The 24502-nt window shown below is 32.8% G+C and overlaps 4 protein-coding genes across 6 annotated transcripts; 3 read left to right on the forward strand and 1 right to left on the reverse strand.

Annotated features, from left to right (window-relative positions):
- Positions 1 to 139: 139 nt before the first annotated feature.
- LOC116773808 (probable ATP-dependent RNA helicase DDX43) lies at positions 140 to 2997 on the forward strand. Its single transcript, XM_032666287.2, has one exon. It carries the CDS (start codon positions 329 to 331, stop codon positions 2273 to 2275), a length of 1947 nt encoding a protein of 648 aa, XP_032522178.2. The 5' UTR covers positions 140 to 328; the 3' UTR covers positions 2276 to 2997.
- LOC116773810 (succinate--CoA ligase [ADP/GDP-forming] subunit alpha, mitochondrial) lies at positions 2715 to 6342 on the reverse strand. 2 transcript variants are annotated; one of them, XM_061523793.1, is made up of 6 exons: positions 6188 to 6342; positions 5097 to 5464; positions 4578 to 4772; positions 3959 to 4138; positions 3723 to 3757; positions 3109 to 3307 (listed from the first exon to the last, which is right to left on the reverse strand). In XM_061523793.1, the coding sequence occupies exons 1-5, from the start codon at positions 6222 to 6224 to the stop codon at positions 3746 to 3748; spliced, it is 792 nt and encodes a 263-aa protein (XP_061379777.1). In that variant the 5' UTR covers positions 6225 to 6342; the 3' UTR covers positions 3109 to 3307; positions 3723 to 3745. The 2 variants fall into 2 exon arrangements, with proteins under 2 accessions (XP_032522180.1, XP_061379777.1); XM_032666289.2 differs by lacking the exon at positions 3723 to 3757 and having other exon boundaries at positions 2715 to 3307.
- A 209-nt stretch (positions 6343 to 6551) lies between these two features.
- LOC116774009 (mannose-1-phosphate guanyltransferase beta) lies at positions 6552 to 10685 on the forward strand. The gene is made up of 6 exons (XM_032666616.2): positions 6552 to 6905; positions 7062 to 7304; positions 7378 to 7507; positions 8056 to 8217; positions 8617 to 8781; positions 9467 to 10685. The coding sequence occupies exons 1-6, from the start codon at positions 6732 to 6734 to the stop codon at positions 9700 to 9702; spliced, it is 1110 nt and encodes a 369-aa protein (XP_032522507.2). The 5' UTR covers positions 6552 to 6731; the 3' UTR covers positions 9703 to 10685.
- Positions 10686 to 11176: 491 nt separating this feature from the next.
- On the forward strand, positions 11177 to 24469 carry LOC116774148 (probable DNA mismatch repair protein Msh6). 2 transcript variants are annotated; one of them, XM_061523742.1, is made up of 19 exons: positions 11177 to 11445; positions 11523 to 11666; positions 11810 to 11945; positions 12257 to 12437; positions 12926 to 13060; positions 13433 to 13568; positions 17535 to 17674; positions 18253 to 18387; positions 18741 to 18930; positions 19525 to 19831; positions 20008 to 20163; positions 20349 to 20595; positions 20856 to 21011; positions 21575 to 21709; positions 21836 to 22057; positions 22142 to 22318; positions 22456 to 22633; positions 22912 to 23063; positions 23250 to 24469. In XM_061523742.1, the coding sequence occupies exons 1-19, from the start codon at positions 11289 to 11291 to the stop codon at positions 23526 to 23528; spliced, it is 3363 nt and encodes a 1120-aa protein (XP_061379726.1). In that variant the 5' UTR covers positions 11177 to 11288; the 3' UTR covers positions 23529 to 24469. The 2 variants fall into 2 exon arrangements, with proteins under 2 accessions (XP_061379726.1, XP_061379727.1); XM_061523743.1 differs by having other exon boundaries at positions 11813 to 11945.
- The last annotated feature ends 33 nt before the right edge of the window (positions 24470 to 24502 follow it).

The raw sequence follows: 24502 nt of genomic DNA on the forward strand, positions 1-24502 counted from the left end.
TTAGTTGTTATTACCTTTTAAAGACGAATAGATGAAAATTAAGGAATGAATTATTCATGCTATAAAATCTGCGCATCTAATATTTTGTAGTTCTGATACTCTTCTGTCAGCCCTTGCGATTTAAAATGCAGTAGTGGGGGTTAAAATCATTAATACTGTCATTACTGTCAAATATTTAAAGAGCTAATGATTATTGCCGGTATAAAATAACAATTTGAAATATAAGAATCGTTCTTTGCCATCGAATGATTTAGTTGCATCTTGATAAATAAATATTTTCACATACTTATTGCCTACATAAATATTAAACATTATTGAAGTAAATAAAATGGCGGACGATTGGGAAGAGAGTGAACCTGTTGTTGTGGTACCGGCATCAACTACCTACATCCAAAATTCACGTGTGTTTCATCAAACTGGTAGAGGAAGAGGAAGAGGAGGATGGAGGACTCCCAGTGACGATTCCAATCAGAGATTCCGTGGCCAAGACAACAGGGATAACCGCCGAAGTTACAACAATGATCACAATAGTAAAAAAATTATAACGGTGTCATCAGATAAAGTTGGTCGCATTATTGGGAAAGGTGGAAATAAAATACGTGATCTCGAATATGAATCCGAGGCTAAGATAAGGATTGGAGACTCCAGCGGCAGTTTAACCTCCATAACACTGTTCGGTTCCCCTGAAGCAACCGCTAAGGTCGAAGATATGATAAATAAACTGATCGAGGATCGTAAACCGCCAACGAGGGAACATTTTAACAACAGTGACACTGGAAGTGGTTCTAATGATTTTATGAAACAAAGTCAAGACGGTGTTGAGATTATTGATTGGGATAAATTAAATGCTGCACATGACGAAGAGCAAAAAAAAAGATGGGATAGCTTACCTCCAATCATTAAAGATTTCTATAAGGAAGATCCCACTGTGGCCGGTATGACCCCAGCAGATGTAACTCGCTGGAGATTGGCTAACCATGACATTCAAGTAAAAAGAACATTTGATGACAAACCAGAGCTCCGTCCCATTCCCAATCCTGTTTTAACATTTGAACAGGCATTTCATCAATATCCAGAAATTTTGGAAGAAATTTATAAGCAAGGCTTTAAGCAACCATCTCCAATTCAGAGTCAAGCTTGGCCAATTTTGCTCAGGGGTGATGATATGATTGGTATAGCACAAACTGGAACTGGGAAGACATTAGCTTTTCTGTTGCCTGCTTTAATACATATTGATGGACAAACCATTCCGAGGGAAGAGAGAGAAGGTCCAACTGTATTAATATTAGCACCAACTCGGGAACTCGCTCTGCAGATTGAGAAGGAAACATTAAAATACCAATACAAGGGAATAACTTCTGTCTGCCTATACGGCGGTGGAGATAGAAAGGAACAAATAAAAATGTGTAAAGGTGGTGTAGATATTGTCATTGCTACACCAGGAAGATTGAATGATCTTGTCTTGGCTCGTCATCTGAATATAATAAATTTTTCATACATCGTTCTTGATGAAGCAGACAGAATGTTGGATATGGGTTTTGAACCACAAATCAGAAAGTCCTTATTTGATGTGAGACCAGACCGCCAAACTGTTATGACATCTGCCACTTGGCCTGCAGGTGTACGTCGTCTAGCCGAGTCATATATGAAAGATCCAATACAGGTAAATGTAGGATCTTTAGACCTTGCAGCTGTACACACTGTAACTCAGAAAATTGTGTTCCTCGAGGAAGATGACAAGGAGGCAGCTCTTTTTGAATTCATTCAAAACATGGATAAAAATGATAAAGTCATCATATTCTGTGGGAAGAAAGCTACAGCCAGGCATATTTCGACGGAACTCTGCTTAAAAGGCATCGAGTGTCAATCTCTTCATGGGGATAGGGAGCAAATTGACCGGGAAGCTGCTTTGGAAGAAATGGTTGATGGCACAGTTAATATCCTAGTAGCTACTGATGTAGCTTCTAGGGGCATTGATATAAAAGACTTAACACATGTTGTCAACCTGGATTTCCCCCGTCACATTGAAGAGTATGTCCACAGAGTTGGTAGAACTGGAAGAGCTGGAAAGACAGGCATATCTCTGTCTTTCATAACAAGACAGGACTGGGCTCACGCTCAGGATTTGATAAAAATCTTAGAAGAAGCTAATCAAGAAATTCCAGATGAGTTGTTATCTATGGCTAACAGATTTGAGGCTATGAAAATTCGTAGGGAACAAGAGGGTGGGGATAGAAGGGGCCGAGGTGGAAGGGGTAGGAGGGGTAGATACTGAATACCCCAAAAATCCCATTATCTATGAAAATTTTATATTTATATCAGTGTCTAATTATATCCCCATTGTAAACTAAAAGACTTTGTCATCTTTAAGATCTGCTTATAATGTTAGGTGATTGTGATCCTTTTATTGCGATAATTTAATTTATACTGCTTTTCTATTTTGATGTTGGCAAGAGTCTTCGGATTTTTTTTTATAAGTAACTTAAAGTATTTCATAGTCGAGTTCAGTATTATTGTTGTTCCATAAAATCCTCACAAGTTGAATTTGTTTGGTATTGGTAGGGTTTCCTCAACTGTTGGTGATGTTTTTTTTTTCCATCTTAATGATTATATTTTGTATTTTAAGTTCAAAGTTCCATACTGTCTATTATTTCATTGTGATAAAAGGTGGTTAGCCTTGTTTTGTAATTTTTATTACTAATAAAAGCCTGAGATGTCTATTTTCCTTTATTATGTATTAATAAAATTCAGATAGGACTTAATAGGTAATATTCATGATTTGAGTATAGGTAACATTTTATTTAAAAATACAACACTTAAAGCATCTGGCGAAGAATTTACCCAATATTTGAATAAGTTTTATCTTAAAGAGTAAATATTCGTTCAGGTTATAACACTTAACATGGACACACTTACTACTAACCATCGAACTTAGTACAGAGTGCATAAATCAGATTTAAAATTATAGCAAATTAGGTATCTACAGTATAGAAATAATTATCGTTTTAAAAAAACCGAAACTGCGATAAATATATAATTTATGTATAATAACTAAAAATCTATACAATATGTATGGAGAAAATATCAAATATTAAACAATTTCTAATCTTTTCATTTCCTTGAGAAGTTCAACACCCATTTTGGCGGGAGAACGGGTGACAATGACGTTGGCTTTCTCTAGAGCTTTGATTTTATCCATGGCTCCACCTTTTCCGCCGGAAATAATAGCCCCAGCATGACCCATTCTTCTACCTGGCGGAGCTGTCAGACCGGCAATGAATGAAACCACAGGCTTGGCTTTTTGACCCTGCAGTTTAATAATAAAAAAAAACTTGAATTAAACGTATTCAACATTTAATGATGTCTTTTCAAACAAATGATAAAAATACAATCAACAATACAAAGTGAACTAATATTAATATCAAAATAAAGTCATCGATCCTATCCTATAGGATCTTCTCTGTGTTAAAATTAAAAAGTCAATGTACATACGATGAGTGATGTATTTAGTATAAATTAAACTAATCATGTTGAATGTAGATCATAAAACAAATTAAATGTATTTTTATTCTATATACTACTGCTAGTGACGACATTTGATAGAAGTCAAAATGAGTGTTTGATATTATGTAAGGTGTCGCGTATGGTATATCACACAACTATAGACTTTCCAAAGCTTTTTACACTCGTCTATGAATAAAAACAATTTTATTAATGAAAACCTTACAATCCGCGATATAGACGTCTATACCTTGGGCTGTTAATAGAAAAATAAAATATAAGTCAGGAAGAGAAAAATCTTACATTTGATCTATAAATACACCTGCGATTATTTTTATTGATAAAAATTTATTTTCAATTCACTTTAAATAAATAGAATAAGAGCAAACATTAATAACTTTCATTAAATGTAACAAAGAAAAAAAATATGTATAAAAAATCTATGTTAATGTCTTACAGTGTTGTGCTGTGTCAAATATTCAGAAGCCAATTCCTCGGCGTTGCCTCCGATTTCACCGATGAGTATAATGCCTTTAGTCTCTGGGTCCTTCAGGAACACTTCAAGGCAATCAATGAAATCGGTTCCGTTGAAGGGGTCACCGCCGATACCGACACAAAGCGTTTGACCTAGACCAGTCTGAAATAATTAAATTATATTTATCTTCCCAGACAATATTTTTCACATTCGTGAATATAAAAAACCGCCTTTTTTTTTCAACATAACATATAGGTAACGTAAATAATAGAAGATTAGCATTTGTCATGTCTAATTTTTCGTATTAAGCGACTTTACATAATTCATCAGAAGTACAAAACTACGTAATTCATTACGCAAGAGCAAGTTCAATATCATGCAGACGTATCGCAAAAAAATTAACAGATAAAATACTTTTTGTTTTTCTTTTCTTATATAAGTAAACATTATGTTATATTCATTTCATAAATGTAAATAAAATTTATAAAATATAACTAGTTATGAAGCGCATAAATACATATATAAACGTATTTATATCAAAGGCCTAATCAAAACTAAATGTCCTATATCACTCTATCCTTCACAAATGTCTTCTACTCACAACGGTGGTCTGATGGCAGGCTTCATAGGTCAAGGTGCCTGAACGTGACACAACACCAATGCAACCTTTTTTGTGAACCGCGGCCGGCATAATACCGATCTTGCACTTCTCAGGAGCGATAATACCTGGGCAGTTTGGACCGACCAGACGCGACTTGTTCTGACGGAGCAGGGCGTGTTTAACACGAACCATGTCCTAAATATGAAAAAGGGATGAAAAGGTTTAATATAATTATATATTAGCAATATTTGGCTTGATACGCTAAGTCTGTGCTATATTAAATATAAAGATTAGTAACATATGGCGTACCCCAGCAAGATTTAATAAAATATCTTTGTCAATATATGAGTAAGTAATAGTACAAATAAGTTTAATAACTTAAATATATGTATTGATTATACAATTGCTATATATATTACGTATAACCACTATAACCATTTACCATTCATTAATGCATACTTGTAATGTTTATTAGGAAGTAATTGAGACGATGTTTAAATGACAACAAAGGTTAATTACATGTTGCGGTACTCCCTCTGTGATGCACACAATCAGAGGCATTTCAGCTTCAATGGCTTCTAGAATAGCAGCTGCTGCTCCGGGAGGTGGAACATAGATTACAGTAGCTTCAGCTCCTGTCTTCTCCTTAGCATCCTTGACGGAACCAAATACAGGCTTTCCGAGATGTTCACTACCAGCTTTCTTTGGTGACACACCTCCCACAATATTGGTGCCATAATCAAGAGCTTGCTGGCTGTGGAAGGTACCCTGTTTGCCAGTGAAACCTTGTACAATAACTTTAGTCTCATTCGTGAGAACTAAGTTTTTTCTTGTCTCAGCATATGGAGTTGAACTTGCGTATCTGATGCTGCCAAGCTTTAAGCCATCTAAAAGTTTGAAAATTAAATACAATTCATAATAAAGGAATTTTTTTGTAATGTATTGATTTTTTAATTGCTTATTGTAAGTTGTAACAACTGTACAATAGTGACTTTTGTGTTAGAAGTAAGATTTATAAAATATTAAAAAGAAGATATTTATTATTAAAAAGTAACTAATTTGATAAATCACATTAAGATATTTTGAATCTTAACCACACCCATTTTATGAAAATATATTTTTTTTAAACTAAAAATTTATAAATATGCTACTTAAACAATATAACATATTTCATCTGTAAAAAAGGCTGATAACAAAGAGAATTAATATGTATCTTTATGAACAAAGGTAACATAAGTTTTTAAATAATGTACAAATAAATGGCATGTTTAAGTTACAAAGATAAAAAAGAAGAAAAAAAAATGTATAATTCAATCTTTACAATATACAGTGTAACAGATGATATTTTTAGATGAAGGTTAATTCTTTTGAGAATGTCATTGATTATCTCATGAAAATATATTAATGAGCTTATTAGATAAAAAAGAATTGTCTGATCGATTTGCAGTCACATCATATTTTTAAGTGATAAATCAATATAAATTAAGCACGAAGGTTAATCAACTCAGTGTCATGGTTAAATAAGATTGTGAACTATTCACAGTTAAGGGATGTATGTGTTTGGTACTGAATGTTAATATCTGATTTAAATATCTATAATTATAACTTACCTTTGCAGCGAGACAAAATCCGTACCGGTAAAGCCATTGTATAACGAGTTAAAAATCTTTTGCAAAGAATTTTATGACACTGACAAACTGATAGAACCAACCATTACATAATGAGTATGACATAGTTTGACAGTGTCAAACTTTGGTTGACAACTTTACTTTCTTAATAGAAGCAGTCTATATTTATTAATTTATGTAACATAATATAAATATATATACATATAAAAATATTATTTTTATGATTGTTTTAATTTATAAAATTAGCAAATAATTATTTTAATTAATATTTGCATCTTAAAATTTTGATTAGTACACGTAGGCAAAACTAAAATAACGTTTAGGTCTACATTACTAACACAAAAGTTCATATCAGTTTGATTGTCAGTAATGTCAATAAGCTTCATATTTCCATCTATTTTATTTACTACGATAATAATAAACGAACGCCACGTATGTGATAATAATAAAGATAATACATAGTCAACCATTTATCTGGCTTGAAGAAGGTTCAGTTTTAAAAGAAGCGTTATTGTAAACAATAAAAATGTCTAGTGCTGATAAAAAATTAGGTGAAATACGTGCACTCATACTCGTCGGTGGATATGGGACAAGGCTTAGACCCTTAACTTTAAGCAGACCTAAGCCCTTAGTGGAATTTGCAAATAAACCTATATTGATGCATCAAATAGAGGCATTGGTTGAGGCAGGAGTGACGCAAGTTAGTTTATATCTCTACTGCATTCTTGTTCTTGCATATAAGACTTACAATTTGAATTATAATAAGTGTATATAGTCAAAAACGTTTATTTGTAATTTATGAAATTTTAGTAATGGCCTGGAATATATGTTATAGTTAAAAAATATTATTTTTCAGGTCATCCTAGCAGTTTCTTATAGGGCTGATGATATGGAAAAAGAGTTAACCGAGCAAGTTTCTAAACTGGGTGTCTCACTTACATTTTCTCATGAGTCTGAACCACTTGGTACTGCGGGGCCACTGGCTTTAGCAAGGGATCTACTTACCACCAGTACTGAACCATTTTTCGTCCTAAACTCTGATGTTATATGCGATTTTCCATTTAAGGAATTAGCAAAATTTCACAGGAGTCATGGAAAGGTTTCTTATATAATCCATATTTATATATTTTTTGAATATAAAATACATTGAAGCTAATAATCTATTTTTTCAGGAAGGCACAATAGTTGTGACTAAAGTTGAAGAACCATCAAAATATGGGGTAGTTGTTTACAAAGATGGCGGAGAGATTGAAAGTTTTGTCGAAAAACCAACAGAATTCATTTCAAATAAAATAAATGCAGGTAGAAATCATAGTTTTCATAACATTTTTAATACACTGACATTAATTGGTGCAATTTCCTTTTAATTTAGCACTGTATATGTTGTTATGTATCATAAATGAGTGACATCACTATTATTTAGTTAGAAGCTTCAATTAAATAATTCTCAGTTCTATACTTGGTCTTAGTTTATAAATATTGTAATGTCAACTTTATCTCATATATGTTAATATAAATAAATAATATGTATACAATTTGCTATCAATAAAGAGATCTGCAATTACATATACATCATAATGTAATTAGTGAAAAAAAACTGGGCTATATTTTTTGTAATAATTTTTGATCAATTTAAAATTAATTTGATACTCTCAGAAGAAAAATTGTCCAATTATATACAATTTGGTTATAAAAGACAAACATTCCACAATATCACAATAAATACTTAACATATTTTCAAAACACGTCTACAGCTATTGTAATGGTAATCAAAGTGAATAGAACTCTATTAACATATGCCATACAATAATTGTCATACATCTCACTAATGAGATATATCTTGAATTCAGGAATATACATACTTAACCCGTCAGTACTAAGTAGAATAGAATTACGACCGACATCCATAGAGAAAGAAGTCTTCCCATACATGGCTAAAGAGGGTCAGTTATATGCCATGGATCTGCAGGGCTTTTGGATGGATGTTGGCCAACCAAAAGATTTTCTTACAGGTAAATATAACTTAACCATATCATAGACAATATCAGCTTTAAATAAATGTTTTGTTTATTACACCCATAAAATGTTGTAAAATTAAATATTAATTTTTATAAATTAAAATAGGTAAGTATTTAAAATATAGGATATATACACATATATATTATGTAAACACATAGTTTCATATATATTATACAAAGTAAAACATAATTGTTCATTCGTAGTCATATTGAACTTTGGAACAAAATGTTTTAGTGCTCGGGTATGACAGCCATTTGTGTCAGCCACAATAATAAAATATCAAATTACACCATCAACAAATTCATATTACTCTTGTTAGAAAACAAATTTTTTGACAACTTATTTTACTTTGAAATGTTCTAAATACCATCAATTTGTATATATAATTGCAGGTATGTGTTTATACTTAAACAGTCTCCGTCAGAAGAATCCATCAATGCTGTACGAAGGTTCTGGGGTTGTTGGCAATGTACTTATAGATCCCACTGCAACTATCGGCAAGGGCTGCAGAATCGGACCAAATGTCACTATAGGACCACATGTTGTTATTGAAGATGGTAAGAAAATGTTTTAAAAGTTTGTATTTAAAAATTCACAGAATTTAATATTTTTTTTATTTTCTCTTGTACTCTCATAATGAATTTGTAAATATTAATTTTTTCTTATCTGGCAACTCCTGTAACTATGTCAGTGGATAATATTCTTCAAAATGCTGTGCATTTCTTTAATTCTTCCATCTAACCCGACTTACTATCGTCTTTTTAAAATTAATTAAAATTTATATGACTTCATATTCCATGTTCAGATTTGTAAAAACTTTATAATGGTAAAAAAAAATATATATTTGTATTGCTTAGAATGTTTAGTAAAATATAAAAGATCAAATAGATAAAGCGCTTATCAGAAAAAAACATGATTCATGTAAAGTTAGCAAATGTTTTCTCAGAAATGTGTCATATTATTGAAATGTTCATATTGTGTAATTATTTACTGACGTCACGAATTAACATTATCTGTGTGTAAAACAAACCAATTTCCGAATTTACTTGTGCCTTTTGTAGATATCCATCTATATTTTATAAAGATATGTGATATACGTTCAAACGTTTCAATCATATTAAGTCTTTGCTTATTTGTAAAATATTTCTAAGAGGAATTTCCGAACGCCTTTTTTTTACGTGCATTATATCTGTAAGCTACTATTATTAATATTAGGTTATATAATAACAATAATTTTTCCAGGGGCGTGTATAAAACGTAGCACAATCCTACGCGGCGCGATTGTACGACAGCACGCGTGGCTAGAAGGGTGTATAGTTGGTTGGCGGTCAGTCGTTGGCAGATGGGTCCGAATGGAGAACACCACTGTGTTGGGGGAAGACGTCATCGTCAAAGACGAACTTTACGTCAACGGTGGACAAGTCCTGCCACATAAGTCCATAGCTTTATCTGTGCCCGAACCACAGATTATAATGTAGTATATATAATTTTTTCTTCAGCCAGATAAAAAAAAAAAGTTTTAGCATAACATATGAAAACTTTTTGCAAGTTGTATTGGTAATAAAACGGTTCTGACACTGTCTTGTTTTACAAGATGTATTTAAATTTTGTATCGACTATAAAGCCTAACTTTTACATTCTACTATTACTGTGATGGAGTTTTGAAAAATGTTTCAAAAAATAATACTTATTAAATGATAATTACTACTTATTGTAATAACACCCATATTTACACGTGAACATCAAATTACAGCCTATATTGTAATATACAATACCTTTTCAAGCCAATACAAGTATTAATTTAGATTTATTTTAATTTTATGATGGGTGTTTTATAATAATGAGTTAGTCTTTTAATATTTAAAGTTCAATAATGCTTTGTTAGCAATTGCTATTTAAAAATAAACCAGAACTAATAATATTTGCGTATAAATACTGATAATCTAAGAAAACTATCTACAGAAGGCTGGCTAGAATAGTTTCAATCTTGTAGTGTCACAATTGAAATACATTTATTATTCAAAATTTTTCTAACCGCATCAGATCGCACAATTGTATAATGTGGTTACTGATATTTTTAATTTTAATTATTATTTTTTAATATTAAATGTGTAATATTCACATAGATTTCTTTATATTATTTATGTTTATATTTTTTCTGGAAATAGATTTTATTTAAAATTATATATTTTATTACATTTTGTTATAAAAACAGTTGTAAATTTTGATTAGATTTAGTACATACATACTTATATTTCGAATTGCATTTTTTGTTGCTCCTTAAATGTTATAAACATTCCACAAACAAGGCATTTTTCTTTCGCTTAAAATGAACATAATACATGGTATTGTTACTGCCATTTTACACCAAAACTGTATCTATATTTAGTTTTAAGTTACATCAATCGGAGCTATTGTAATATTCTTAATTTTACAGATAAATAAAACAATTAGAATTTTATTTATTTCCTTATGTTGTATGAAATATCTTTATAATATACGTCTTATTAAAACCGCCGAAGCCACAAAGTTCCGACCAAAATAACTAAAAAAAGTTACACTTACCCTTATTTACTTTAGCAAAATATTTTCATTTATAAATCGTTCTTAAATAAATTGGAGTTAATTTAACTATTATTTGTCCACGAAAGTATTTTGAGATATTAATTTATTAACTTAGGGGCTCATCGGTATGCAATCGTTTGTTTCATGACTCTTACCAGATTTAATGCACTCAATATATAAATGGTATCCAGTATGAATATAATCAATGGTATGAATATATTCATTAGTTGTGTTCAGTTAGAGAATTTCAAGCTAAAGAAAAACATTAACATTTTTTTGCCAAAATCCTATTGCCATTTTCTACTTCGCAATGTTTTTCTAAGCTAAATTCTTAAAAGTGTAGTAGGAGCTTATTTTTATCTACCTTGTGTGTGACAGTTCGCAATTGACAGTAGACCCAAGACAAAAGTTGCGCCAAATTACTAAATCGGTTGATTGTCTAGAAGCTATTTCTTTCAATTAAAACATAAATGTATGAAATAACAAAGGAAAATTAACGATGTCAAAACGTAATTCAAATCCTGGTGCGAATACACTCTTCAATTATTTTACTAAAACTCCGCCTTGCAATAAAAAACTAAAACCAAGTGAGGATTCTGAAACCGATAATGTTTTAAATTCCCCCGTGAGCAGTAAAAAAGGGAATAAAACTGAAAGTAAGTAAATGAAATATGTACTAGAAATTGGAAGAGATACGTTCGTATTGCATAATAATATTGTATCATCTTTGAAGGCAAGAAGCGAGAAAGACAAGCGACACCTTCACCAGACCCGAGAAAGAGTGATAGTGAAGACGACGTTCCAGTTGTTGTTAAAAAGAGGAAAAGAATTAGACTTAATCCAGTTGACTCCGATGACTCTGATATTGAAAACAAAGGTGTGCTTTGTGCTTTTATTCCTTCACTCATTTTTTTCAGCATTATGAAGTTTTTTTGATGAATTTAAAAATATTAATATCATTTAATTTTTATATATAATGTTTGTTATTAGAAGGATTATTAAAAGCTAAATATTTTTCAGTAGATAATAAGATTGGTTCACCAGAGGATAAAGTTTCTTTATCCACCAGGAAGTTGCAGGATAATTTCACTTTTGGATCTCCTAAGAGTGCATCACCTAAAGTCACCAAGACTAAAAAAATTCCAAATGAAGCTCAGTGAGTTAATTTTATTGACTAACTTTGCTTAGAATTTTGTTTATCCGAGTTGTTTTATTAAATTATTTATGCTAATAAATATTAATAATATGTTTAATATCAATTTAGCTTTGATTATTACTTATAACATTTTCTATCTGTCAGTAAATCCTGGTAAAAAGTCCATCACTTTCACAGAACCAAATTGAGAATATTTATTAAAAAAAATTGGTATTTGTTATTTGTATGGATTTATCAAAAAGTAATTATTTTAATATGTCGACCATATTACAATTTTATTTACATAATAAAAAAAATATATATTGTTAAAGGCCCACCATCAAAGAAGAACCAACGTCCCAATACACAGAGGATGGTAACTGGGTTCATTGTAAACTGGATTGGCTGAAACCGGAGAAAATCAGAGATGCTACGAAAAGGAAACCAGATCATCCCGACTATGATCCCAGCACTTTATATGTTCCGCCGGACTTTATGAAGAGTCAGACACCAGTGAGTACATATAAAAAATATATTAATATCATTAATATTGAGAAAAAACTTAAATAATCAAGGTATACAGCTATAAATGGCATATTAAAGTCATACATTGTTTCTTTATTAATTTTTTGACTATAAATAATATTTATCATTTATGAGAAATTTTTATTTTATATGCAGAACAGTTCCAATCCAATTGAATTTTTTACCTACACTGTTACAAATTAGATCCGGTCGCTACAATTTACTGATGTGTAGAATTATTATATTGGGGGTAATCAGTCGGTAGAGTTATTTAATTTAATATTATATGCTTATTAAATAAATTTAAAAGAATTGCCTATTACATAGAATGTTGTAATTCTTTATAAGATATTCAACTGTGTGTCAAGAAGAATGAAGTGAAAATATTAATTAATTAATAAATACAAATATATATATAATAATGTAATAGATATTTTCATTAATTTAATAAAAATAACATTTCCTTTGTCCTTAAGGCTCACAGGCAATGGTGGGAAATGAAGTCTAAGTACTATGACTGCGTATTGTTCTTCAAAGTTGGAAAATTCTATGAGCTGTATCACATGGACGCCGCTGTTGGGGTCAATGAGCTCGGATTCTCTTATATGAAGGTGATCAATACAGATAATAAAATCATATTTTTATTATAATATCAAAATAAGATTTTTTTGTAATGAAGTGAGTGATTAAAACCTTTTTGGTTGTATTCACATAATTAATGTTATAAAAGAAACATACAGTGTTTAAAAGCAAATACATATTGTTACATATGTAGATAATGAATATATAAAAATATTTACATTTTACAAAATAATTACAAACAGGCCATTTGCGGTTGTAAAATAATCGAAAACCGGGTAATATATATAATAAGCAAGTTATATGAAAAATATATATGTCTATTTGTGTTATGGTGGAAATCTAAGTAATTTTAATATTAAATCAATCAACAGTTTTTTAATCAGATCAGTTCATCATTTCAGGGGGACTTCGCTCATTCTGGTTTTCCTGAGAGTGCTTACTCTCGTATGGCATCCACATTGATATCTAAAGGATATAAAGTAGCGAGAATCGAACAAACTGAAACACCGGAGATGATGCAGGAGAGGTGTAAAAGAAGTGAGTTGTAACACTTATATTAACATTATTCATTATTGATATTTGAAGCTAAAATTTTGTTCATTTGTAAGAGAATCTGTCACAGATAAAAAAAAATAAACAAAGTCAATGCTTTTATGGAAAAAATGAGGACTAAGAATTTTTTTTTTTATTGATAATGTATTAGACATACAAAATACATTAAATAAACATCACGCACACTATCGCGAGTTTGACACACACATGTACATACATATTGTCACTTAATGTCATACATAGTATTACTATTTTATGACTGAATTTGAAATAATCAACTAAGGTCGAGTCGTATTGATCGTTAGCCCTATGTTATATATATATATACTAGCAAACCCGGCGAACTCCGTTTCGCCACCAGATGGCTTCGTTTTATGTAACGTTTCGTTTGGTGATTAAAAGATGAAGAAAATTTTTTTTTTTTGTTTTATATTTGAAATGAAAAATTTTATTTCATTTCACAACAGTAATGAATTCATTTCGATTAAAAAAATTAAGTGTTATTTAGTTGAACTTCTCTAAGTAAATGAAAGTGAATCCAAAGTAAATACTGAATCGAAGCGTTATACGTGTCCGCAAATTATCCGTTTCATTGAAGTGCTCTTTGGTAAACCACATTTTTTGTTTTTTGGTCTGACGTTAACACAAACAAAGCGGATGGTTTCCCAACTCGTGAACACGCAACGTATAACTGCCCATGTGAAAAACAATGATTTTCTAAATTTATCCCGCAAACACTAAGCGATTGGCCCTTGCGACTTGTTAATTGTCATTGCGAACGCAAGGCGAACTGGAAATTGCAATCGTTTGAAGTCAAACGGAAGATCAGTCGGAATCATTGGTATTCGAGGAATACATACATTTTCACCTGCGTACTTTCCGTTAATAATGGTTGCCTCAATCAAATTCGGCATAAGTTTTTACCGCAAGTCGAGTACCGTTGCAAAGTCGTGGTGGATTCAAATTACGCAATATCATAATAACTGTACCAACTTTGAGTTGCAAGTTATGTGGTGGAAATCCTGGTAACTCCAGAGAGTTCAAAAACTCCGTTGGATAATGTACTACATCATCGGGATTTGTTATGGAATCAACGGATTTGTATGTCACCAAATCGCCATCGATTTCTGATTGAATGGTGAAATTCAGTGCGTGTACATCATTATTCTTTGCGGCAAGAATTGCTCGTTGACTTAACCAAGCATAATTCTGATAATTCTCACTAATGTTTGGGAAAACATTTTCAATAAGAGCTAGTTGAGAGTCTACAAATCGGCAAAAGTCGTTGATAAGAGTAATTAATCCAGATGTCGCATCAACTGGGACTTTTCCATTTCCAACAGCTAACAATTGTTTTGAAAATTGTGCAGCACTTTGATCATTTTGAATTTGAACTCTCATATTAGTGGTTAGCTATAATGTTTTTACGTTATTCCATAAAGGTGATGCCTTCAGGCAAGCATTCAATTCATCTGCAGGCGTTCCCCGGGGAATTACTGGCAACGTCTGCCTGAAATCGCCTGCCAACAATATCATCAAGCCGCCAAAAATGTTGTTATTTCGCCGAAGATCCTTCAGTGTGAAGTTAAGTGCTTCAAGTGATTTCTTATGTGCCATTGTGCACTCATCCCAAACAATGAGCTTGCATTGCGTCAACAATTTTCTCATTGCACTGGATCGGGAAATATTGCATGTTGGAGTCTCAATTGTGTTTAAATTGAGTGGCAACTTAAGCGCAGAATGTGCAGTACGACCGCCATCTAGAAGAGTCGCCGCAATTCCAGATGATGCTAACGCCAAAGCTATGTCACCTGTTGATCGAATAGTGGCCAAAATCAATGAAATGACAAATGTTTTCCCTGTCCTCCAGATGCGTCCAGGAAGAATAGACCACCAGTATTATTGTCCACCGCTTGCATTAATGTTTCGTATACTGGTTTTTGCTGTTCATTCAGCAACGGCACATTATTTTGAACGAATTCCTGCAATGTATCAACATTGTATTGCAGCTCTCGATTTAATTCTTGGTTGAATGCATCGTGTATCGATCGATTTGGTGCAATCATTCCTACTTCAATCAGTAGCTTGTTTGCAATAGTCAAGCATTGATCCTCAATCAGAATCAATCCTTCATTGTAGATTTCATCGGTTATTTGCATGTCAGGATTATTCGTTTGAATGCGCAAGCGATGCAAGATATCTTCACATATGTCGTCTTTGTATTTGTTCCATAACTGAATTGGTTGTGAAGGAAGACATGTGGTGATGATAATTGCGAACAGCGTTCGTATTTGGTACGCATTTGATGAAACAACTGAATCCGCAAGTGTTAAATCCCAATGAGAATCGTTCTCTAGCAAACCCAATAGTTGACATGCTTCTCGATATGTTTGGCATTGGTGGCCACTCACAGTTTTCAAATGCGCAAATGATTTTGGTCCACGTACATTTACCAACAGCAGTCGCAAATAAAAACATTCATCATTTCTAGGATGAACAGTATACATGCGACCTAGTGCATCAGTGGAAAACACCTGTGGCCAATCTGGAACTGGGGTTCCTTGTTTGCGACGTTGGAATTTCTTTGTTGATTGATTCCAAGTGTAATACTTAGGTATTTCAACGTACATCAGCGTCGCTGCGAATGGATCTGCTTCACACATTGCAAAGAAGCTAGTCAATGTTGTCGATGGTGGTCTCTCAGCTCGTTGTGCTGCATTAGCTTCAGTGAAGTTAAAGAATATGGTGTAACTTTTGATCGTGTGTGTTGTATCTTTTACCTTGCAAGTCGGCATGAAGCCGCCTTCTCGAATGATATTAGCTCCAAAGGAAGTCATGCGAAAGCAGTTATTGTATTCAAGGATGTGTTGAAGAAAATGGCTGGAATCGGGATCACTTCCATCGAACAATGGTTTCAGTGGCTGTGGTGGTGTAAGTAATGGATCCAGTTTGACTTTTCCACTTGCGCAGCACAATCCAGCCGTTTCTCTTTTGAACTTTAACGCATTGCAATATCGGCATACAGTCGTCATTGGTCCAATATTTAAATTTTCATCGTCACTGTAGTTCGCAGTGGGATCATTTTGGAATGCCAAGCGATTGTATGATGCCAATGATCTTCGTGTGCTCACGCGTTGTCTCAATCGGGCATTTTCTCTTATTATATCTTGTCTTTCTTCGCTTAAGTTCTGTGAATACACTTGTTGCTGACTTGCATGTCTTGTGCGGCGGCCGATGTTCGCACGTCGACCTCTAGGCATTTTTAACTATGGGCAGAATGGTGAATTTAACCTCAAATGCACGATCCACATAATTTACACAGTTCAACGTACCACCTTAAAGACAAATACCTGCTGTTGAAATTGAATAAAAATGTACACAATACACGTGATTGATTTGATGGTTTCCAATTAAAATGTTAAGAAACGAATAACTTATTTTTTTTCACAATTTCACACCGGTTTGTCACATGAAATTAACTGAGAAGAAAACAATAAGTAGCTGTCAAACAATGTGTCACGCACCGGCGCCATCTACTTAAAATATTGGTTTATAGTACATGCTATGTATCAGAGATGGCGCTGTATTAAAAAATTATTTCCCTATTTTCCCGCTTTTCTATTGCAATTTTTCCTGAATTTTCTTTGCTATAAACCTCACGGAGCCCGAGACCTTTTCGACAAATGCAAAACTGTGGAAATCTGTTTGTGCGTTCTGGAGTTATAGCGTCAGGAAGGAAAACTCGACTTATTTTTATATTATAGATATATATATTTGTATATATATTACATATACTTATATATATATATATCTTAACATTTTTGTATGAGAACATTTCTTTTAGAATATTAATTTAGAATTAATTACCCATTGATAGAAAAGGAACTGTTTTTGTAATACAAAGATTAAATACTGTATATTATAGTTGATTAATTAATGCTTACGTTGCAGATGGCACGAACAGTAAATTTGATAAGGTGGTGAGTAGGGAGGTATGTCAGATTGGTGTACGAGGAGTGCAAACGGGAGGTTTGGCTGAACCGTTACCGAGCTCGGCGAGAGCTGAATACTTGTTTGGTATTGCTGAAGAGGTACTATACTGTTTAAACATTAAGTACTGATTTATATAGTCTCATATATTAAATATAAGGTTTTACATCGACTTCTTTGTCGATTTTGGAATTGGGTTCAGAGATGAACAAATAGGTTTAGTGTGCATAAAAATGTATGCATAAAAATATGGTGACTGATAACAGCGCCATCTATGGTCTGTGGTGAGTGTTACAGCAGAAATCATATGGAATAAAATCTAAATTAAATGTGAAATATTTTATTCGGATTTCCTGGCTACATTATCAGAGAATATCATCAAAGTCTGCAGTAATTTTTTGAGTGAATATATCAACAGACATACATACATCCTCATTAACTTGCACATATATAATATAGAGTGCATTGAGTTTCATAACAAAATATAATGTTCTTTAGAATTTTTTTGTCAGAAATATTTATGTGTATATTTTAATTATACGCGAAGGTACAATAAATTATCCCACTACCACTTATATTTATTCTTAAAATTTGTTTATTTCTAGACTTTTAAATTTTATACTATTTCATTATATTTACAATTAGGGTCAGTACACATGTTTATTCTGTGTCATTCCAGGAATACAATGGCGTCAGCAAGTACGGCGTTTGTTTTGTAGATACGACGACAGGACAGGTCTACATCGGTCAGTTTGAGGATGACAAACATTCATCTCGTCTCCTCACCACCGTTGCACATTATCCGCCAGCTTTAGTAATAACTTTAATTATATTTTTCTATATCATAACATTTTAAAAATTCTTATATATATAGTAATTTAACTGGAATTCAAATGTAAAATATAGAATATAAATTTCATGAACACAAATAACAATCCTACAGTATACAATATATAGAAACCCAGTCGCTGTCCCAGTTAGGCTATTGACAGCTTTCATATATCCTATTTGAATTTTTTATTTAAATTTTCATTATGCGTCATACTTTATAATATAATTCATTCACTCGTACATATTTATTCCTTGGAATATCCTTTAAATATAAAATTCGTTTTTTCATCACAGTAAATTATTTAATTATTATTATACTATTCAATATAATTTCAGATTGTATTCGATCGTAAAACAACAAGTGCTCGTACAAGTAGACTGCTGTCAACGCATTGTCACAGCGCGAGACGTGAACCCACTACACTGTGGGCTCCCGAAAAGACTTTGAAGATTCTAGCTGAGAAATATTATAAAACTGACGGCGATGGAAAATGGCCTACCGGGATTACGCCCTTCCTACACGAGGGTAAATAGTTTTCATGTATAGTTTATAAACCTTTTTAAATAGTTTAATATGCATTTTTAGATTTATGCTCGTATGACGGGTACAAGGTATCACGCACTATGAAAGATAATACTAAATTTGATAAATTATTTGTAAGTAATTATTTCAAAGGATCGTAAAGGAGAGACTTCTGCTATGACGTTACTGAGCGTTCGGTCCTAACTGAACAGTTGCATTATTGTAGTGCTTGCTTGAAGTGTCTACATTATAACTCTGCCAATAAAAATTATTAATAATATTTAGGAAGTCTTCCGTTTTGTAATAAATAACCGGCTACAACACGCACGCACGCACACACACACACACGCAGGCACGCACGCACGCACGCACTCAGGCATACACAGATATATGTATTAGAATAATTTGCACATAAATAATATATAATTTGCAGTGGTACTATAAAAGTTCTTGGCTCTCAAAGACCTAATAAATTTTAATCAAAAACAATTATTTTTTCTCGTTTAGTTTATCAAGTTTTAAATATATAAACTTAAATTTAAGCTATGTAAACATTGTACTAAAGTGTTGCTGTAACTACTAACAAATGTTTACCAGGTGATGTCTTGGGTCTCACACCAGCAGCCAACTGTTCTTTGGCCGTTCAAGCTTTAGGAGGTTGTGTGTTGTATTTAACACAATGCTTGTTGGACATCCAAGTACTCGGTATGGCTCAGTACAATAGATATGTACCGCCTGATATGCTAAATAGCACCTTAACGGAAGTCAATAACGATCAAAATGACTGGCAAGGCGGCAGTACTATGGTGTTAGATGCGATCACACTGAAAAATCTACGTATAGTCCAAGATGAGGGCTGCTTGTATGACAGATTGAACTTTTGTTCTACAGCTATGGGGAAAAGGTGGTTTTAAGCATATTTTAACTACATTTACCTAAAATCTAAGCTTTATTTTGATACCTATACTAAATATATTGCTATATACAACAAAATTGAGTATTTAAAACACATTTATAGTGCATTTTAACTGTGATGGTACCTAATTGTTGTTATAATTCATTTGATATACCATATTTAAGGTTATTACATCAATGGCTGTGTTCACCGAGTTGCAATATATCGGTTATAAAGGAGAGACAAAAAGCTGTGAAAATGTTGTTTGAAAATCAAGAACTTTGTCAAGATGTTAAAGCGATATTGACCAGCCTACCTGACCTGGAAAGACTGTTGGCCAAGTAATCACTATTAAATATCTTGTTTATCTGTAATGCATATCGTTTACAATAATTTAATTTAAAATATTAAACTTAAAGTAATACGTATGCTAAAATAAAAAAAAAATTTAGATCAATAATGTATTTTTGCTAATATTATTTGATCAAATATTTATAAAACTTAATTATGTTGGCTATTATTTAAGGATACACATCCTTGGTAATTCAACGAGAGCAAAATGTCATCCGGACTCCAGAGCTATATTTTATGAAGAAAAAACTTATTCGAAGAGAAAAGTATTGGATTTCATACTATTGTTGAACGGGTTCACGTCTATATTGAAGCTGGTTGACTTATTCTCCGATGTGGATGCAGAGTTACTGAAGAAATTAACCCAATTTGCTCCGGAAGGCAGATTTCCTGATTATAGAGATACTTTGAAATTTTTCAAGGTGAATTTCAGTTATAACATTTGCTTTCTCTATTTTAATTAATAGATAACAATCACAATCATACCAACTGTCTAATAATACTATGACTGTTCTTATGTGCTGATACATTAACTACTAAGGCTACAGAGTTTAATAATATTGAACTATAACAAATAAAATGTTGCTCAAACTAACTCCAAAAAACTCAGAACAGGAATAAAATTATATAAAGGTATCATTCCCAATCGTCTACAATGGTTTTTTTTTAAATAATTTTCCAGGAGGGTTTCAACCAACAAGAGGCGGAGAAAGAAGGTCGTATACTACCTGGTAGCGGTGTTGACGCAGACTACGACAACACTATACAACTCATACAGAACATACAGGATGAATTGAAAGAATACTTGAGTGAGCAGGAGAGATACTTCAAATGTCGGGTGTGTAGTATACAAGTAACGTTCTAGTTATCAGGCAATGCTAGACGCCTCCTACCATTTATGAGTGAAAATAAATGAAGGGTACCTATGTGTCCCATATTGTTTTTGTTCGCTCTTACGGCTAAGAAAAATAGGTAGGGTACTTACTGGAACTAACGTGTTTTATTTAGCGTTTATCGTCGGATGCATCTCTGGATATCTATATCTTGTGTGTTAGAAACAAGATGGTTCGAGCAATGGAATGGAAATTACTATGAGATATCTAGCCCGTCTATGGTTCATATACATATTAGACTAGCCTATAGTATTATAATGTCGATGTTATATTCTTATCTTTGTTTTTAACATAAATCGTAACATTTTATCCCCAGTATCACTTGTGTCTTGAGTTGTAATAAAGTCAACTACATGTTTTCCTGGCAGCTCTACTGCTATATTGACATAAAATATTATCAAAATCGGTAAAGTTTTCCGCCTGCTTCAATAACAAACACATTCATATACTTAAAGATTTTCTTGCAATATATTTTTTTAATCTAGTGTGTACTTAAATTTAATTTCAGTTAACGTATGTTGGAAGTGATAAGAAACGTTATCAAATAGAAGTGCCACAGAGCGCAGCGGGGAAGGCAAATTCAGATTATCATCTAGAAGGTGCTAGGAAAGGATTCAAGAGATATTCAACAGTTGAAACAAAGGTATACTTATATATAATATTAATTAATTGACGTAATATATTTACAATCACATAAAAATTATCTCTAATCCACATACATATTTTATTGCATTAAACTTAGCCACTACTTAGCTAAAATATGTTTAAGGATCTGCTGGCGCGAATGATAGCCGCCGAGGAAAAGAAAAGTAACGTACTGAAAGATCTTAGCAGACGGATGTTCGAGAAATTCTCATCGCATCAGCACCAGTGGGAAATGGCCACCAAATGTGTCGCCACTATCGATATATTGTTAGCATTCACAGAGTTCGCTAGGCAACAGACTGGGGATATCTGTCTACCGGAAATCACGTACAATAAGGACCAAGAGGTATTAATTGTGAAATTAATTAACTTTATTAACAAAATAATACAAGTCCTATATAGTAAAACCTCTTTTGAATTAAATTTTCAGCCCTACATAGACATAGTGGAGGGTCGCCACCCGTGTATTTCTATACCAGAGTTCATTCCTAATGATACGAGGCTGGGTGTTGACAACCCTCGCCTGCTGCTGCTGACTGGTCCCAACATGGGCGGCAAGTCTACACTCATGAGACAAGTCGGACTCCTCACCGTGTTAGCGCATCTGGTATAACGTCATCCGTTATTGAACTGAACTAATTATATAGTCCCTATTTAAATAACTAAGATCAACAGTCCGCTTTGTATATTTTGTCGTAAATTTTTGTTCCAGGATTGCCATTTATTATTATGGAATATTTCCAGGGCTGCCACGTACCAGCTTCAGAATGTCGTCTGAGTGTGTGTGACCGTATCTTCACCAGACTGGGAGCCTCGGATGATATTCTGTCCGGTCAGTCGACGTTTTTGGTTGAAATGAATGAGACAGCGGCCATAGTGAAGCACGCGACCAAACACTCGCTGGTACTACTGGATGAATTAGGTTAGCCCGACTTATATTCAATACATTTATCATAAGTCTGTGTCGCCACAGCACATATGTAGTATTTTAAGTTTTTCCACTTGATACTAGCGTGCAAACTGCAAACGGTTCTTATTTAGTTTGAAGAGACACTCTCAATAATGATATAGAATACAGACTGTAAAATTATTAAGTCTTAGGGTGACACTTTCACAAGCCTTGATATTTCTGATTACATTTTGTTTCTTGTCATAATATTCGTATAGTGTAATGTGTCTAATGTACAACTTCCCGCTCAGGTCGCGGTACATCTACATACGATGGTACGTGCATCGCGTGGTCAGTATGCTGGTGGCTGGCTGGCCGGTCGTGTCGCACGCTGTTCTCAACACACTATCACTCGCTAGTCCATCACCTGGCTGATCATCCCGCCGTACTTTTAGGACATATGGTAATACTACATCCCTTCAATACTACACAATATACATAGACCTATTTATATAGCGGGTTAATATGACACATGATGTATGTTCCATAGTCTCTGTATCATGAATCTTAATATAATTCATGTATTTCAATCCCCTGAGACCGAAAATAAACAGCCAAAACAACAAAAAAAAATATTATATATTTTCAGGCGTGCATGGTAGAGACCGACGAATCAGCCCCGGATGGTGACCATATACCGGAGGAAACGATAACCTTTTTGTACAAACTCTCCCCCGGTGCCTGTCCGAAGTCATACGGCTTCAACGCGGCGCGGCTAGCGGGGATCCCCCGGGAAATAACGCAACGCGCACACACGATATCACGCAACCTGGAGAGCGAGGCGACGTGTGTACGCGCCTTTAGAGATGTCATCAAAACGGACAACGCGGCTGAGTTGAGGAAAATATTGTCAGCCCTGACCATATAATGATTTTTTTATTTCCACTTTAAATTGTACCTTATAGGCGAAACAAAATGAAACCCACCTCAATAGCTGTTGATATTAATTATAAGCAATAATAATAAGAATGGATCTTTATAAACATTTTGAAATGCGATTTCTTGTTGAAAGTGATTTTAAATTGTTACCTTTTTTGGTGGCCCTGCTATTCAAACGCTGCTGGGCAGAAAATAGTATTAGGTTTTTGTGTTACCCAACTTGTTAAAAATTATTTGAGATTCACTTCTATCTTAGATTCAAATGTATGATTAAACTTCATTTTAGACACTAAGAATTTTTGTTAGAAATCATAAAATATATACTCGGAGAGTATCAACATACCCACCTACTTTTTTTAAATTACTATCTTTGTAATCCTACAATGTATTCTCATTTAAAACTGTGATTATGTGAATCTTATTAAAGTAAAAATATTAAGTTTTTTTTTCTTGATAAAAGACAAATAGATTTTCACTCTTTTATTTGCTAAATCACAAATTCATATCCATATCGTACATGCATTTGCGTTTTTAATAAAAAATCTTATAAAATGTCAAACTCTATCAACTATATAAGTAATGCTTAAACAATATTAAGTACTTAAACCGCTAACGACTTAAGTAAACATTAAGAATATATAAATAAAAAAAAAACATCAAAATGTAACCAATAATGTTATGGAATATTTGTAACAATATTGACTAGTTATTTTGCTATAGAAGAAATCGGTTAACTTACATATATGATTAAAAAATATGCAACGACCGACTTCAGACAGTATAGAGTTCTTATATAAATAACACTAATTATATAACCTCGCCCAAAAAAGTTGAGATTTACAGAGATACGGTAAGTTAAATATTTCCTTTAGTAGTGAATAACTTATAACGAACTAATGATTGATATTAAATAAATCGCTTTTTAAACAACGAAGTTATTTATACATATATATATATATAATT

Source organism: Danaus plexippus, chromosome 20 (genome assembly GCF_018135715.1).
Source record: "Danaus plexippus chromosome 20, MEX_DaPlex, whole genome shotgun sequence".
Classification (NCBI taxonomy): domain Eukaryota; kingdom Metazoa; phylum Arthropoda; class Insecta; order Lepidoptera; family Nymphalidae; genus Danaus; species Danaus plexippus.